General features: G+C 32.8%; 1 protein-coding gene across 1 annotated transcript; it reads left to right on the forward strand.

The window, feature by feature from the left end:
• Positions 1-43: 43 nt before the first annotated feature.
• On the forward strand, positions 44-16180 carry LOC122269339 (uncharacterized). Its single transcript, XM_071183183.1, has 8 exons — positions 44-1248; positions 4985-5161; positions 6228-6404; positions 7743-7946; positions 8915-8985; positions 10622-10852; positions 14127-14297; positions 15873-16180. Exons 1-8 carry the CDS (start codon positions 1018-1020, stop codon positions 16069-16071), a joined length of 1461 nt encoding a protein of 486 aa, XP_071039284.1. The 5' UTR covers positions 44-1017; the 3' UTR covers positions 16072-16180.
• The last annotated feature ends 455 nt before the right edge of the window (positions 16181-16635 follow it).

Genomic DNA, 16635 nt, shown 5'->3' on the forward strand with positions numbered 1-16635 from the left:
AAAAGGAATGAGACAAATATTTATTCTATTTGGAGAAGAAAAAATTTTTGTCTTTCAAATTGGGTGATGAACCAATAAGATTGGTAAAATTGCTCCAGTATGATGTTTGTAACTCTTTTATTTGGTAGGGCGTTGAACTCGTGTTCGTGAGAACGGGAGTTCGAGCCCAGCAGCCGAAGAATCCCCGTGTATTAAATCGTGATTGGTGCACGTTAAATCTATCGTGGTTACAAAGCCCCCCGAGTTTCCATAACAAATCAATACCTCTAGGGGTACTGATCCAGAAGTTCCCTTGTCTTCTGTATTGGGTTCAAGATTACAAGGCTACGGAGTTGAACATTGGAAGTCGTAAACTCAAATTTGGATCGGCTGTTAATGTCGGTTACTAAATAAAATACTTATTTTCGTAAAAGCAGTGATGGCTCAGGGGATAGAGCTTTGGCCTCCCAACGAAGTGACCCAAGTTGAAATCCCAGCTGTGCCTGGTTGATATGAATTCTGCTCCCGACTGTAACCGATAACCGTAGTAACGCAATGCAAATGCAGGTCTCCATGTAATGCAAATGCAGGTTAGTCTCCCCAAAAAGTACTCCACGAAGGCTAGTTTGTCTGTCCCCATGTTGTATTTAATTAACTTCTCGTTAATTAGAATTGTAAGTTTTTTTTGGCGAAACTTAGCCTGACTTAGACACGCTATCTTGATTATAAACATTCAGCTGGCGCTGATGTCATAGGTCACGTGCCTGTGTATCCATGATCGTTTTCTTCTCGAATAGCAACTACCCAAATGGCAGAAATAGGTCTGCTGACGTTAAAGATGAAATTTTTCTTTAACAAATTGCATACTGAGTTATAAGTTGGAAAAAATGCTACGCGCCATACTATTCACTCTAATTTATGATCAACATTGCAATTTGTTTTTTAAAATGTTTAATATTTTGTGTTTTATAACACGTAGACGAGTTAAATTTTTTAAATTGTGATCCTAGAATCTTAAACGCTGTGAAAAAAGTAAAAATGGAAATACGCACAAATATCAAGATCAGTAATAATATTACAGAAGTGTCAAATATTGCGGGAAAACCTAATCATGTTGAGAAGTATAAAAAATGTAAGGAGGAAGTTATGGTTTCAAGAAGAGAATGTAAACTTATTAAGCTTTATGAAGAAGACGATAAAATATTTCCCGTTTCTTCAGACGAAAGCCTGTTTTGGGGAATGCATTTAAAGAGAAAAGCTGTTATTGAGGTAACGGTTCATTCTGCAATATTTTTGAACTGAAATGATAGAAATAAAAAATTAATTATCAGGGTGAATCCAATAAGTTTTCATATATGGTAATTTAATCGTAACTTGAGGTTTTATTACATTTCATTTATTTGAATTTGGAAAAATGTTTTATTATTGACTATATATTAATATTTTGTTTTGAATAATGTTTATTTTGAATAATGACTTAGTCAGTGTTTTATTTTCAAAACTTAGTTCTCGTTTTGGGTAAAAATATACTTGAGGGTGCTCCTTGGCGAAATTGGCGACTTATGTTTGGAGCCATTACTGTTTGAGCGGAACACCTTGGTAACAGGAATGTCTGCCGAAACATAATGATATTTCAATAACACATTGGAAAATTTCTACACAACATCGGCCAAAACTTTATAAAATTGGAATGAAACCAATATAAGCAAAATTAATAAACCCAATAAAATGCATTTTGAATCGAAACAAAAATTGATGGAGTAATGTTTCTTNAAAACAACTCACTTCTTCATTAAGCTTGAATATCCTCAGATTTAGGTGCACAGAATTCTCTAATGGCAATTAGATACTGTCTAAATTTATCATGAATAGAATCTATGTACCTCCATCGCCACATAAATTCGGCGAAATACGAATCGAAAAAGGCGTCTGTGGTACCGGACTGGCGGTGACATTTTTTTCTAAAGTCCCTTGTTATGATTACCCGCATACCTTCGATCATATTGACCAGAAGCAAAAGTAACCTTACCAGCCGGTATCCAACGTAGAACTAACGGACCTCTGATGTTACATATACCATTGAACATTTAAAGCTAACGCTAAAATCTAAACCAATCAGAATCACAATTGGGTTTCAACATCGCCCAGCTTGATGATCAACCGCAATCACAACTTGGCGAGAATCAAGGGGCACCCTCAAATAAAGTCTACCCTCGTTTTGTTTGAAAGTGTATTTTAAATGAGTTTTAGAAAGAAGAAAAAAACTCGCCAAGCTATTTGCTTTTGTGAGGCATAATTAAAGAGCACCTCTTAGAAAAAAAAGAGAGCCTCAGCACGGGTTACCAGAAACAAGAAATTTGATCCCATCGTAGTCGAAACGTAGTGCATCTTTCGTATTTTAAACCACTGCACAGTTTATATTCGTAACGTCGGACTACAAAATTGATTTGTGCTGAGGCCTTCTCTCTGGATGTATTGAATTAAATCGCTTAATTTTAGTGCAAGCGTTACCATAGCCGTACTGATAAGGCTATTTGATTTATAGTTTTGCTTTTTTTTAGAAATGGCATTTGCAGAGCTGTGTAGTCTCAGGGGATAGAGCACTTGCCTCCGAAAGAAGTGACCCGGGTTTGAATCCCAACGATAGCCGGTCAGTACGAATCACGCCCCTGGCTCGCACCGACCACTGTGCTGACGCAAAACATCCTAAATGGTAAACGAATCATGGGTTAGATTCCCCTTGACGTCAGATTAACCATGGGATGTTTTCGTGGTTTTCCTTTCCGGAAAATGCGGGTTAGTTCCACCAATAAGTCCTCCACGAAGGCAAACTTCTCCTATTACTTGATCCAGAAGTTTCCTTATCTTCTGGATTGGGTTCAAAATTACAAGGCTACGGAGTCGAAGGTTGGTAATCGTAAACTCAAAATTGGGTCGGCTGATCAACAACGGAGATAAATGGTACTTGCAACTCGAGAAGAAGTGAAGTGATTATGCCGAACTTTGTGATTTAAATCAAATTTAATTGGATACCTGTACGCGACGTCACGTATGTTTGTCGAACACGATTGGCTGCAGAATTAACGAGTGTCAGGATTTATCTACGATGGCGTCACCTGCAGGTGTCCAATTGAGACGTACTGGTTTAGAAACCAGTTTAATTGATTTAATTTTTTTACTTTTGTTTAGTAAGTTTGTTTTGTTTAGTATTTATTTATTCTGTTGTTTAGTGTTTTAACATTTTTGTAGCTACGCATCTTTTTTTTAGGATCAAAATCATCTTGTTTTATTTTCAACATTTTATTCAATCCAGTTTTTCTTTCTTTAATTGAAAAACAAAATTATATATTTTTTTTTCTAAACGAGTCTTTAAAAATTTTCAGCATTTTATACGCAAAACATGTTACCCTTCAAATGCATTTGGACAAATAAAGTCAATTTTATTTCAACAAAATTATCGAAAACCACCTAATTGTATTGTGGCTCAATCGAAAACACAGGGTGATAAAAATTAAACGGACAGTACTCAGAGGCTCGTTGCTCCAGCTCTACTGAATGGATCTGAATGAAACTTCAAATACATGTTACTTGAATCATTGAGTCATGGTTTCCGTCGAAAACAAAATAGTAGTTAGAAATCTTGCCAACAGTGGCGCTTTACTGAGAAAATCATGTGCAAAAAATAAATGGCGCATATAAATTCTTTATAAAAGTGGTGCGTATTGTTTGGACAAATCAAATATCCTCATATTTTTACAAAAAAGATAATGTTATTCTTTTATAATCAAACTGTTATATTTTTTAGTTTCTTTGTTACTGTTGGCGACATTTCGAACTATTTTTTTCTACGCGAACTTCTATTCAATGATCGACGTAACATGCATTTGAAGTTTCCTCCAGATCAGTTCAACAGAATGGGATTTAAGGGTTTCAGTACAATCAATTTAATATTAGCCACTCTGTATTTTTCATTAAAATAATTTTTGCATTTTTGTCAAAAGCAAAGCAATTTTAAAACAATATTGAACATAGATTTTTTTTTAAGAAATGCCACAAGCGTTTTATGAAAAGTTATTCACGCTCAACAACTTAGACAAAAATCGTTTTTCATTTCTCACGCAAAAATTCTTAAAATTGTTGTTCGACCAATTTTTAATAAATAATATGAAAAGTATTTTTTTCATAAAAAAATTCCTAGCTACAAAAAGTTGAACATGAGTGGGTCCTAGTCGAGAATGTTTAGTGAGAATTGTCGCAAACAGCGGGGATAATTTCATAGACTTTTTTTTCTTCAACCAAAAATTATTGATGGTTTCAAAAATCAATTAAAGATTAAAAAAAAGAGTGAGTTGGAAATAGATCGATTTGCTGCATTCTGCTTATTAAAACACCTACTTTATTTTTGAATAAATTTAAGGTCAGTAACAAAATTCATCAACACACAACGTTGCTAAATTAGGAAACTATGAAAGTACATAAATGGACGTACTATAGTTTGAATTCTATATACAAGAACCTTCCTTACTGTCTAAACACCAAATGATAGTGAACAATGATTTGGCGTTATCGTGTGGTGTTTAGACACTGAGGAAGGTTCTTGTTTATAGAATTGAAACTATGTCCTCTTATTTGTGTTTTACCTTTTGTATTTTACTTTAGTCTACATAGCAAAAATATACCCTACCCTTGGTTGGATATGAAACAGTGTTTGCAAAATAAACACCATCAGTAGATCAAAGTGGTGCAAATTCGAGGAATTAATTAATAGATGCAATTATTTTAGATAGAAGAGCCAGTCACATATAGATGAAGATATTGTTTTACAGTTTCTTATGTAAAAAGCGCCATCTGTTGGCAAACTTTGTAACTAACTCTGAAATTTGGAGTTTTTGAAATTTGGAAATCTGAAAATCTCATTTTTATCACTTACAATTTCTTTTTACCCACTTTTTTTCAAATAATTTAGTATAAGATGTGTAGTAATCAAGTGCTGGATATTTCTCAGAATATGAATGAAAACATCGAAAATCTCGTGAAAGAATGTTTGTATTGGAAGCAGCAACTAAATGCATTGGAAGATAGTAACAGAATCCTTAAGAATGAAAAGCAATCTTTGCTACGTGAATATGAGGAGTTGTTAGAGAAAACTAGACACGATGATAATATTGTTCTGAAATTAAAGGTAAAAATATTTTTCTTTCCCTTCATTTTATTTTATGAACATCTATGAAAAGGAAAAATAAGGTTGATGCCGATTTCACCTTTGTATCATTGTAACTTTGAACTCCTCAGAAGACAGGGGATCGCCAATGTCAAATTTCAAATCAAAATCGTTTTTTCGTTGGATTGGGGTAAAGAAAATCACAAATTTTGTTTACCGATGATTGTGAAATTTAAGTCGCTGTGATCTTTATCTGTTATGATACATCTACCGGAGTGTTTATTGCTATAAAAATGTTTTTATTTTACTAAAAATGTCATCATATAGATACCACTTGTAGAAACAAATACAATGCCCACAAGTTTGACTGGTTAACTGGTTCACTGGCTAATTATATATAATATGGTCAGTCTCAAAAATTTATCATTCCTATCAAATTGGCATAGTTTTTAAAGTTTGAAAGTTTTGGTCAAAATTAAAAAAAATTAAATGAGTTTTTATTTATCTTTTTAGATAAGTTTATTACTACATTCTCAATTCTAAATAGAGCTTTGAAGTAGAAATTAGGCTCTTTTTTTTTTAGATCATTCAGTTTGCAAGCATTTTTGAGTAATTCTCAATTTTTGCTAACTTTTAGGAGCCCAAAGAATGCAGTAATAATGTAACCTTTCAAATATTAAAAAATTAAATAACTAACACTTTTTGTTTCATCAGAAATGCTCTGGGTTCGAATCCCGAGTGAAGCACGAATGTTCTTTCATTCTCTGTATTATCTAAACTTACAGTGGGAGCAACTGGCCCATCTAATATGGTGCTCCTGAAAGAATGGTCAACAAATCTGCCCTTCAGATGCCTATATGACGAAAGGTCATTCCCAGGTGGGCATTGGAAAAAAAACGCTTTCTGCTTATTTAAAAAACTAAGGGTTTTCTTCAAGCTGAAATTTGGCACCAACAAAAGAGCTTTCGGAAAATAGCCTTCTTAATTAAGTATACATTTAATTTAAAAAAAGGTGGTTTTATTTTTCTTTTAAAAAACTTTCTCCTCTTTGTATTGATAGAAAATTTAATATATGTTCATTTTTTAGAACTCGGAAAAGGAATTACAGAAAGAGGAAGTGGAAGGTTTGCAACTTAACAGAAAAATTCGGACAGCGGATTCAGTTAAAAACCTTCTCTCGAATGACAAAAGCGCTTTGGAAAAGAAAAGAAACGCTCTCATAGGAACTTTGGAGACTCATAACAAAAAATTGGAACAAATCAATGTGGGGTTATTTTAAAATTTAAAAATACAGCGTTTTACAATACACAAGACCCGTGCTAAGAATTCGCCACCTCGCCAAATGCGATAAAATCGTAAATTCGGCGAATAAAATTATGTTTTGGCTAAAGTATTGGAGAATGATTTTTTTTCACTGGAAAGGAAAATATATATTTAACTCGATCCTCAAAATTACGTTAAAATGAATTTTTCTAAACAAATCAGTATTTTTTAATCGATTACAGTAGTTTTTCGGTAGATGCGTCGCATAATCATTTAGAATTTGGTCCAAATAATATAAGCCCTGAAACAAACTACCGTAAAATAGTTTTCTATGGGGAAAAAATTATGATAAAAAATTGTTAAGATTTGCATTTAGCGAAGACTTTCGAAAATTGGCGAATACTTTTGATATTTGGCTAATTTACTGGCTAGTGATTTGAAATTCTTAGCGCGGGCCCTGAATACAGTAAGATTTTCAAATAGTTAAAAATAATTATTAGTTTTTCCGATCGTTGATCATGTTAAGATTATTTTACTGGAATGGTGAATTGATTTTCGTAAAAATGTAAAAGTTATAGCATAATGTGCCGAGCGTGGGATGCTCTGGGACATGTATGATCATATGAACTCGTGGACTCAGTTGAATAACGGATTTGCTCACACATATCAAAATATATACATCTATTTTATCGTTTTAGAAAAATACTATCATTTTAACTATCCAATTGAAAGAATTTACTTAAATTACGTAAGAAACAGAACTAATAGTACTTCCAACTTAAAGAGTTGAAATTGCAACTCATTTAGCTACAAATGAACGTTGCAAAGGGTTACTGACAGTATTGGAACAATTAGAAATAAATTTAGGCCCACAGCAGTCAAAGCAATATGCTCAAAATGAAGATGACTGCAGAATTTCCGCTGCTACTTTAAAAACATATGAGGCGTCACATAGGGGTAGATCGACAAGAAAAAGGGCTAGACTAGCACTTGAGACATCTGAAAATGATAAAGAAGAAGTATTTTATGGACCTGGTATTGATGTAGTTTGTAGCAAAATTTTATATATTCATTTGGATTATTAAAAACAAAACTTAAAAATATCATTTACTCGGAACTTAGTTTCTCTTTCTTATAATTAATTCGTAAATTCTTACAATTCTTATAATTAATTCGTAAATTCTTATAATTCTTATAATTAATTCGTAAATTCTTATAATTAATTCTTATAATTAATTCTCGAATTATAATTAATTCGTAAGTTTAAGCTTAAATATTATCATTTTACTTTCTGATGACCTTTCTTAATTTGCAAATCTATTTTTCTTCTTCCTTGTAGCATGACCATGAATTACTTCAAAAGAAAATTGAGGAGCAATATGAAATAGCGGAAAATAATAGAAAAAATCGCGAAAAAAATTTACAACATGTGGAGCATGCAATAGCAAGGCTTGAAAATTTTTTAAAGATCTTTAATGATAATTATTCTTATCGAGATGAAATTGTCGAAAGTATTCAAACAATTAAATCCAATGGTTTAAAGGTATAACCTTTTTTTGTTCTATTTTAATAATTAAGAATAAATTATTTTGTGAGTTTTAATTGGAAACTTCAAATAAACTACAGGAGTCACTAAATGCATAATATTACTTACTCGAATGAATACCGTTTATATAAATAAATGTTAAAACCGAATATCGTATAAATTAACGAATACTAAATCTTGATATCATTTAAATGATGAATAAGAAATCTTTATACAGTTTAAATGAATGAACGTAATATGGAATGAATGAATGCTAAATTATAACAAAAATCAATTATTCATATTAAAATTATAAAACGTATTAAAATTTTCTCATATTTAATATTATTATAATTTCTCAATTATTAACTCAGTCAGTAAAAATCAAAAGATATACACCGAAGAGCCATTACATTATGGCCACCCTGCTAATAACATGTAGGACCACTTTTAGCCCTCAAAACTGCTGGCACCCGCCGTGGCATTGATTCCACAAGGTGCTGATAGGTAGTCAGAGGTATCTGGTACCAACTGGTCCTACAATTCCCTCACATTGCGAGGGGGTAGTGTGGCAGCACGAATTTGGTTTTCCAAGTAGGACCACAAATGCTCTACTGGATTAAGGTCAGGTGAATTTGGGGGCCAAGACATGACTTGAAAGTCACTGGAATGTTCTTCGTACCAATCCATGACGATTCGACCCTTATGACATGGTGTATTATTCTGTTGGTAAACACCATCCCCCGCAGGAAAAACTGTTGCCATGAATGGGTGAACCTGGTCTGCAACTATGTTCAAGTAGCTTACAGACGTCAGGGATTGTTCTATAAGGATTATGGGTCCTAATGTGCCCCTTGAAAACATTGTTCCTGGGCGTGAAACCATGATAACCTGGGCGAGACCATTGTTACAGATGGAGAGTGGTCATAATGTAATGGCTCTTCGGTGTATATATATATATATATTTCTACTAATATTTTTTTTAGCCCACATTAATGGAGTCTTCAGAAGTTTCAGAAAACTCGAAAATCTCAGTATCAGAATCAGAAACATACGTGTAAAGTATATTCCTAAATTTTATTATGTTTGTTTTAAGCATTTTAGGGCCACACAGGGGAATTAATTAGAAAATATTCGGCATATAATAAGAATTTTCTCATTCTTTAAAATATTAAATGATATAAGTTGTTGAAATATGATTATGATATAAAACATATATTAGCTAGATATTTAAAATTAGCGTCTAATTTCAGAAAAGTTCGAGTGTAGCGATTGACTTAACAAAAATTATAAACGCATTTAAAAGCATCCTACGTGCAACGAAAATTAAAGCGATAATGCACATGCTTTAACATTTTTATCCTATTGCAGAGAAATGAGCTTTAACACATATTAGGCAGCTAGCCGAAAACTCATCATTTCATTGTCAATCACCAGTAGCCTAGAAAAGTCCAAAGAATATATGTCATTTGTAAATTTCAGTAGATAACACTAGGGAGCAAATTTTTGATGCATTTATACAAATACTTGGTCTTCAAATGATCTTGGGATTTCAAATCTGAAAGAAGTTTTACTGCTAAATTTATAGGTTTTCCTTATGGCATTTTTAGACAATTTTTTGATAAAATGTACAAGTTCAAAAACGCTATACATAACAGAGGTGGCATAAATGTTGCGACAAACTTCTAGGGAAGTTAGGATACATCATTGGAATTAAACTTTTAGAGAAAACCAACCCCGAAAATGTCACCATATGTAGCTGGGGTTGGCTTCTCTATTATTACCTGTTCAAAAGGAAACGAAAAGATAGTTTATAATAGTGATGAAGGGATTTTTCTGGGCATAACAGTTGGGCTGAAACGTTCATAGGCTGACACATAGATGGGGTTACTATTATTAAAAAATATGATTTTTAGTTAGTTCTAACCTTCGAAAGACACGTGTATAAATTTGACAGCTGTCGGACTATTAGTTTGTGAGATATAGTATTTTTAGTGAAGCAACTTTTGTTAGTTTAAAAACAATGGATAAAAGGGAATTTCGTGCGTTTATAAAGTATTGCTTTTCAGTGAAAAAAAATACTCTTGAAGTCAAGGCTTGGCTTGAGAAACATTATTTGGACTCTGTACCAGGAAAATCAACCATTGAGAAGTGTTTTACTAAGTTTAAACGAGGCGAAATGAGCACCGACAACGATGCACACAGTGGACGCCCCAAAGAGGATGTTACCGACAAAAACATCAAAAAAGTCCACAAAATTATTTTAGATTACCATAAAGTGAATTTGATCAAAATATCTGAGACTCTAAAGATATCAAAGGAACGTGTTGGACATATTGTGAATGAATATTTGGGTATGCGAAAGCTCTAGGCGAAGTGGGTGCCGCACGAGCTCACAAATGATCAAAAACAACAACGTATTGATGATTCTGAGCTATGTTAGAAGCTGTTTAATCGTAATAAACCCGAATTTATGCGTCGATATGTGACAATGGGTGAAACACGGCTCCATATTTTCACACCGGTGTCCAATCGACCGTCAGCCGAGTGAACTCCACGAGAAGAACTATTTTCATTGTATCTCATTTAGAGTAATTATTTAACAAAATTATTTTCATTGTATCTCGTTCAGAGTACGTAATATTCACTCCAAATTCAATCAGAGTGCTAAATGGTAATTATTTTCAAAACAGCTCAGTCAAGGAAACAAGTGAAGATCACTTTAGTTCAGCTGATGAAGATTTTAGTGAAACAGATAATCCAACCACTTTTGTCATGTCTGATGCTTTGATGGACAAAAGAATTGAAGACATTGATCAATATCAGAAAGGGCAGAGTAATTCTAAAATAAACGAGCGTGCATTGCAATTTGCAAAAGAGGAAAATAGATTTCTATTAGAGACTTATTCGTGGCTAAATGGCAAGTAAGTTAACATTCACCACGAAATATTGGTTTGCACGGATAAATTAATTTTTAGCGTATGGATTTTTATTATTCACAATATATATATTTTAATACAAAAACAAATAAAAAAAAATTTATAACTGCCTTATAAATTTTCTTAAACATTTATAATTTAACGTTCTAATTAAAGTTTTAGTAAATGAAAATGACGTTTATAAACTAATAAATATGTTATTTAACAAGCGTCATTTAATGTTTTTTGATTAAATTGAATATAGGGCTCGAAAAAGCTGAGAAATTTTACCCGTCCCCGAGGACGGCTTGTCCAACAATGTACCCGTCCTCCTTTGAAACTAACCCGTCGCTTCTAAATAAATAAAAATATTATTTTTTCTTATTTATTACAAACATTTATATAAATTACACACTGCATTAGTAGCTACTAGGATTACATTATACAGTAATAAAAGAAATACTAGGTTACTAATAGTAAAACCTAGTATTTCTTTTATGAAATAATTTGTTTCTTTTATGAAATAATTTAAATAACAAAGGTCAAGTTGTCTGGAATGTCAAATTATCCGAGGGTACTGTGTTTTTAAAATGTATCAAATATGACGTTTGCCAGTTCCACAATCAAGCCTATGATTTACAGAGGTATCTACACAGAAATCTGAAAGGGGTTTTCCATTTAGGTGGATGTTCATAATTGCGTTTAACGCTTACGTAATGTGTTTTTTTGTAAGTTCATTGCTGAAAAGTCCCTTTCAACTGCTGCAGTACTCCCAGACGGAAAAACATCGATCCACCATGCGCAGAATGCTGCTGTACGGGATTTCTAGATTAGAGAGTCATTTTAGAAGTGAGGCTCTAGACTCTTGTAAGATAACAAAAATTGAAAGTGTATCACGAACATTAACGGGAAAATGGCAGTCCGCGTGGACGTCTGATTCGAGAAATTCGTTGTCCACGGGAAATTTTTGACCGCCGAGGACGGGCGGACGGGTGGTTTTTCGAGCCCTGATTGAATATTAAGCTATATTAGTTAATGAGTGAGTTAATAAACACGAATAAATAGAACGAGGAAAGAAAGGGAGCTAACCAGTGTATCAATGAACGGGTGAATAAGCAAACAGACAAATCACTGAATCATTTAATATTTTGCGATTAGGTTAATTATGACCCCATAGTAGTTAATGCGTGAGTTATTTTATGAGCGCCAATTCAATATTTTTTTATTGAATAATATATTAACTGTGTGTGTTATATTAGTTAATGAGTGAGCTAATAAACACGTTTAAATAGAACTAGGAAAAAAAGGAAGCGAATCAGAGAATCAATGAACGTGCTCACCAGCAAATAGACGAACCACAGAATCATTTAGTATTTTTCGATTAGGTAAATTACTAAGCGATAAAAGTTAATAAGTTACTTTAAAAGCGAGTGTCAATAAATTTTTTTTCCGATTACATCAAACATTAAGCTATATTAGTTAATGAACGAATTGATAGAACGAATAAATAGAACACGAATAAATAGAACAATACAAGACAGGAAGAGAATCGGTGAATCAATGAACGTAAGAATCAGAAAATAGACTAACCACTGAATAGATGAATTAGTTTTTGAATTATTTGCCTCGTAGTTATCACATCATCGATTTTTGTAACAATGAAGTTGTAAAATAACATGTAACTAAACTAAACTAAACTGAACTCAGTGGCGTGACAGCCCATAGAGGGCCAAGGCCTACTGTGCCCATCTCAGTTTTCCTGACCTTGGGCTCCGGAGTGCAGGAGCAGATGTTCCGGTCAGGTGGTCAGCCAAACGCGAAACTCCCAGTGTTTAGTTCCCAAGCACGCTTGGTACTCATTTATCGACCCACTGAAGGGATGAAAGGCTGAGTCAACCTTGCCCGGTCCGAGGATCGAACCCAGGACTTATGGCACGGGAGGACGAAGCGCTACCACTCAGCCACCGGGCGTCAAAATAACATGTAATGAGCATATATATAGAAGTTCGAGAGTCTTGTTTTTTTATTTGTTTTTATACATTGCTTTAATGTTATTTCATAATTACGGTAATTTACTTCTACAATTACTTCTATAATAAGGCAGTTGTAAAATTAAAAAAATCCAAAGCTTAATAAGCAAGTTCGAGAAGCTTATTTATTTGTGTTTATGGCGCGTTGTTTCTGTACTATTTTACAATTATTTTGTTCCACTTCTACAAACACTGTAACAATGTAGTATTATACGTTGCATCTATGTTATTTTGCAACTATGTTGATCTATTTAAATACAGCAATAAAGTTGCTGTGAACAGCCTATAATACTCTCGTTACCCGATACTTGTTTACTAGTGCTAAAGTTGTTTTACAATATTTTATATCATTTTAAAGAGAAATTTTTTGAATGCTCTTTCTTAAGTATTATGTAGACCAGTGGTTACCAACTGGCGGCCCGGAGGTCGCATTCGGCCAAAGAAGCCTTTTTTTGTGGCCCGCGAAATAAAATATATTAATTGTCATTTTTTTGCGGACAATTTTCGTAAAAAATCTATATGGGTTTAAAATACATTTCTCGTTAATAAAAACCTAATTTCTTCGTTTCTGTGAAATTTATCTTACCAACAGTGCAAAAAAAAATAAATTATTTCTCAGGTTTTGCATCCAAGAAAATATTTACTCAATACAAAAAAAATCGTGTATGTTGCTCTTTTTTATTTCATTTTTTTTTGTATTTTGTGAATATAATTTAGCATGTGTGTATCAGAAATTTTTCCGAGGAAATTCTTCGATTTAACTTTTTGAAACCACTAATTATGGACGAAACTATTTACACACACATTTGTCAATTTTAAAATGTAAATATTTATTCTCTGGTGGTTGCAGCAGACAAACCTCAATTTTGTCATTGAACATTTCGTGTGTAAGTTTTAATACCAACATTTTTAAAGTTTTATATCTTAGCAATTAGATATCTGTTGCACATTAATTGTTTAATACATGGGTGCACATTAAAGTTATTGTAGCCCGAATTTTTTAATATGCAATAAAAATTTTTAAAAGTCTACTTCTTATTTAAATTTGTAATTCAATACTTTTGTTTCGTACAACTTGGAAAAAATCTGACAGTAATATTTAATGTTCCTTCAAACATAAAAGAGTCCTGCATAAAATTTTGATAAAGTTGCGGCCCACCATTTGATTTGTGTTTTTAATTGTGGCCCCCAGCTTCATGTAAGTTGGAAACCCCTGATGTAGACGATGTAAATATTTTTTTCTTGTCTAGGTTAGGAGAATGGAGTAACAAACAACTTCAGTTAAGAAATCAATGCTGTGCCGTGCAGAGCACTAATAAAAAATTGGTTAATAAATCTTTAGAACTGGAAAAGTTAGTTCACGCTACCAAGAGGAATTTCAAACTACCCCAACGAAATCCAGAGCTGGAATTGGGAACGAGGTAAAGTTCATCACGATCTTAAAAGTTTCGATTAGTTGATGAAATAATTAGAGGAAGTTAAAACCTCTGTATGTCAATTCCCTTTTTAAAATTAACTTTGCAGAATTCTAAATATTTCCTGGCGGAGAATCGATAGAGAATAATAAATGCCAGCTCCACTTGCTAATTGGCACTGTCTCCACAGCAACCAAAATTATTGAATATTTTTTTCTTTTTGTAACATAAAAAGCTTAAACAAATATTTTTTATCTAAATTTTCTAAATCTAGGGTGTTCACTTCAGTTATTTATGTTGGGCATAAATTAAATTTTTTAGAACAGTTTACAGATTAACCATAACCTGTGTTCGATTACTCGGACACGAGCCTCAAAGTTTAGAGACTTATTATGTAAAAGCAGAATCAGTAATCATCGGTTTGAGAACTGATTTTGTTTTTGCTTTACTTAAGTCTTCTTTTTCAGCAAATTCCATACTTGTTAAATTTTTGTAAAGGTGTTAATGATCTTGAAAGCTGTTTAACATTTCAGTTTCTTGCTACTTTATGGTCAATTCTAAGGTTATGCATATGTGGATTCTGCTAGGTACTACTCATTAGTACAGAAATATATACTTTTGTTATTGTTACTATTAAATTGCAGAAATATAAACCTGGCACAAGTAGATTTTGGAGGTCAGAGTCTAAGAAAATATCGTTATTTTTAAGATTTTTGAAATACCTTTGACCTTCGAGGCAAAGGTTCACTGAAAGTATAGTTCGTTCACCAGGAGTTGGCACTTGGCCCCACCTTCTCAGACGAAGAGTTCATTTCAGCGCGGGAGTAAGAAGATAAAAATCTTCGCGCTTGAAATTGAGACAACCCTTATTGTGCGTCAAACACAAACAGTGACTTCTTTTTCAGTCAATTACTTCGCTTTATCATCTGCTATTGTACCTTTCATTTCTCTTAAATATATTTAAAATTGAAAAAAAATTACTGTTTTCCCTGCGAAATGTCTCAATGAGGACAAACTATTCACTCAAAAGAGAGAAATATCATAAAAAAATGGCACAGAATATCATCAAAGTTATGAAATATTTAATGTTAAAAAAAGCAGATAAATTTGCGAAATAAATATTTATGCCATACGATCGCCAAATAGCAACCTTGTTCAGATTGCTCACAGCCTTCTCCCAAAAATAGCGAAATAGTATCGTCGCATACCACGTGATGAAGGCGCCGCCAAGTACCAACTCCTGGTGAACGAACTATATTTGTCTTCATAGTTAGTGAAGTAGTAAAACATAAAATAATGATCAGTATTCTTTTCACGGAAAGTATTGCCTCATATAAATAGACGCGATTTTCTTAAAATTCCAGAGGATTCTTTAGCTTTGATCCCGAAAACGTTGAGGGAAAAAAATTTCTTTTCATAAAAATAAAACGTGTCTAATAGTTTAACATGAAGAACATAACCTGAAAATGTCAAGTATCAGACTCTGCCCTTAACTGACTATCTCTTTGTTTTCCTCTATTCGACTGAAACTCAACTTCAGTTAATTATTAAACATTTGGTTAACCTTAGAATCTTTTACAGGATTCAAGAAGAGAGAAATAAAAACGAAGCACTAAGTGATTTATTGACTGAATGTCTTTCATTCAAAGATGAGAATAATAAAATGAATGCTTTATTCAGAGAAAATATTTTGCAAATATATAAATCACATTTGAGTAAACCAAACACGACAACTGAACCTAAAAGAGCAGAAGAGACGAAAATAATACAGCCTGAATAAACTTGTTTTCTGAATAAATCTGAGTAAACTAAAGAACGAATAAATTTAATCCCACGCTTTTAATTTCTAATATAAACTTTGTTTTTAATTTTATGTTTTGGATCACAATAAAGGGTATCTATTATATCAACATTATGAAAATAAAACTTATTCCATTGTATTAACGTTGAAAAAATTTTAAAAATAAACTACTCTCTTTGAAAGAAATTAGATATGAACTTTAAAATCATCAAGGCATACAATTAACATGTCTTTTTATTTCTATAAAATAGGTGTTTTATCGTTTTAACGTTTAGATGCAACTTTTGTCTATTTTTGGTAAATATTTTCTAACGGGCCAGAATTGAAAGCAAATGCATAAATGCACATTTCAGTGAATTTGTATAAGTTAGCCGTTTTATTCATTGCTCGTTTTGGGCATCATAAAATACAGATTGTGCCTGGGAGTCGGCCGGCACTTTATACAAAAGAGAGGCACTCTATAGTAGTCCTCCACTGACTGCTACAAAATGCACATGGAACTTTCTTCCACTCAAATACTCATAAACTGAGCCGTGGTGGCTC

This window comes from Parasteatoda tepidariorum, chromosome 7, assembly GCF_043381705.1.
Source record: "Parasteatoda tepidariorum isolate YZ-2023 chromosome 7, CAS_Ptep_4.0, whole genome shotgun sequence".
Lineage (NCBI taxonomy): Eukaryota > Metazoa > Arthropoda > Arachnida > Araneae > Theridiidae > Parasteatoda > Parasteatoda tepidariorum.

Excerpts from the sequence above, each read along its gene's own strand:
- LOC122269339 (XM_071183183.1), top strand. The coding sequence starts at position 1,018 with ATGGAAATACGCACAAATATCAAGATCAGTAATAATATTACAGAAGTG. Across the intron at positions 5,162-6,227 it reads ATATTGTTCTGAAATTAAAG|AACTCGGAAAAGGAATTACA; the intron begins GTAAAAATATTT and ends TTCATTTTTTAG. Across the intron at positions 6,405-7,742 it reads AAAAATTGGAACAAATCAAT|CATGACCATGAATTACTTCA; the intron begins GTGGGGTTATTT and ends TCTTCCTTGTAG.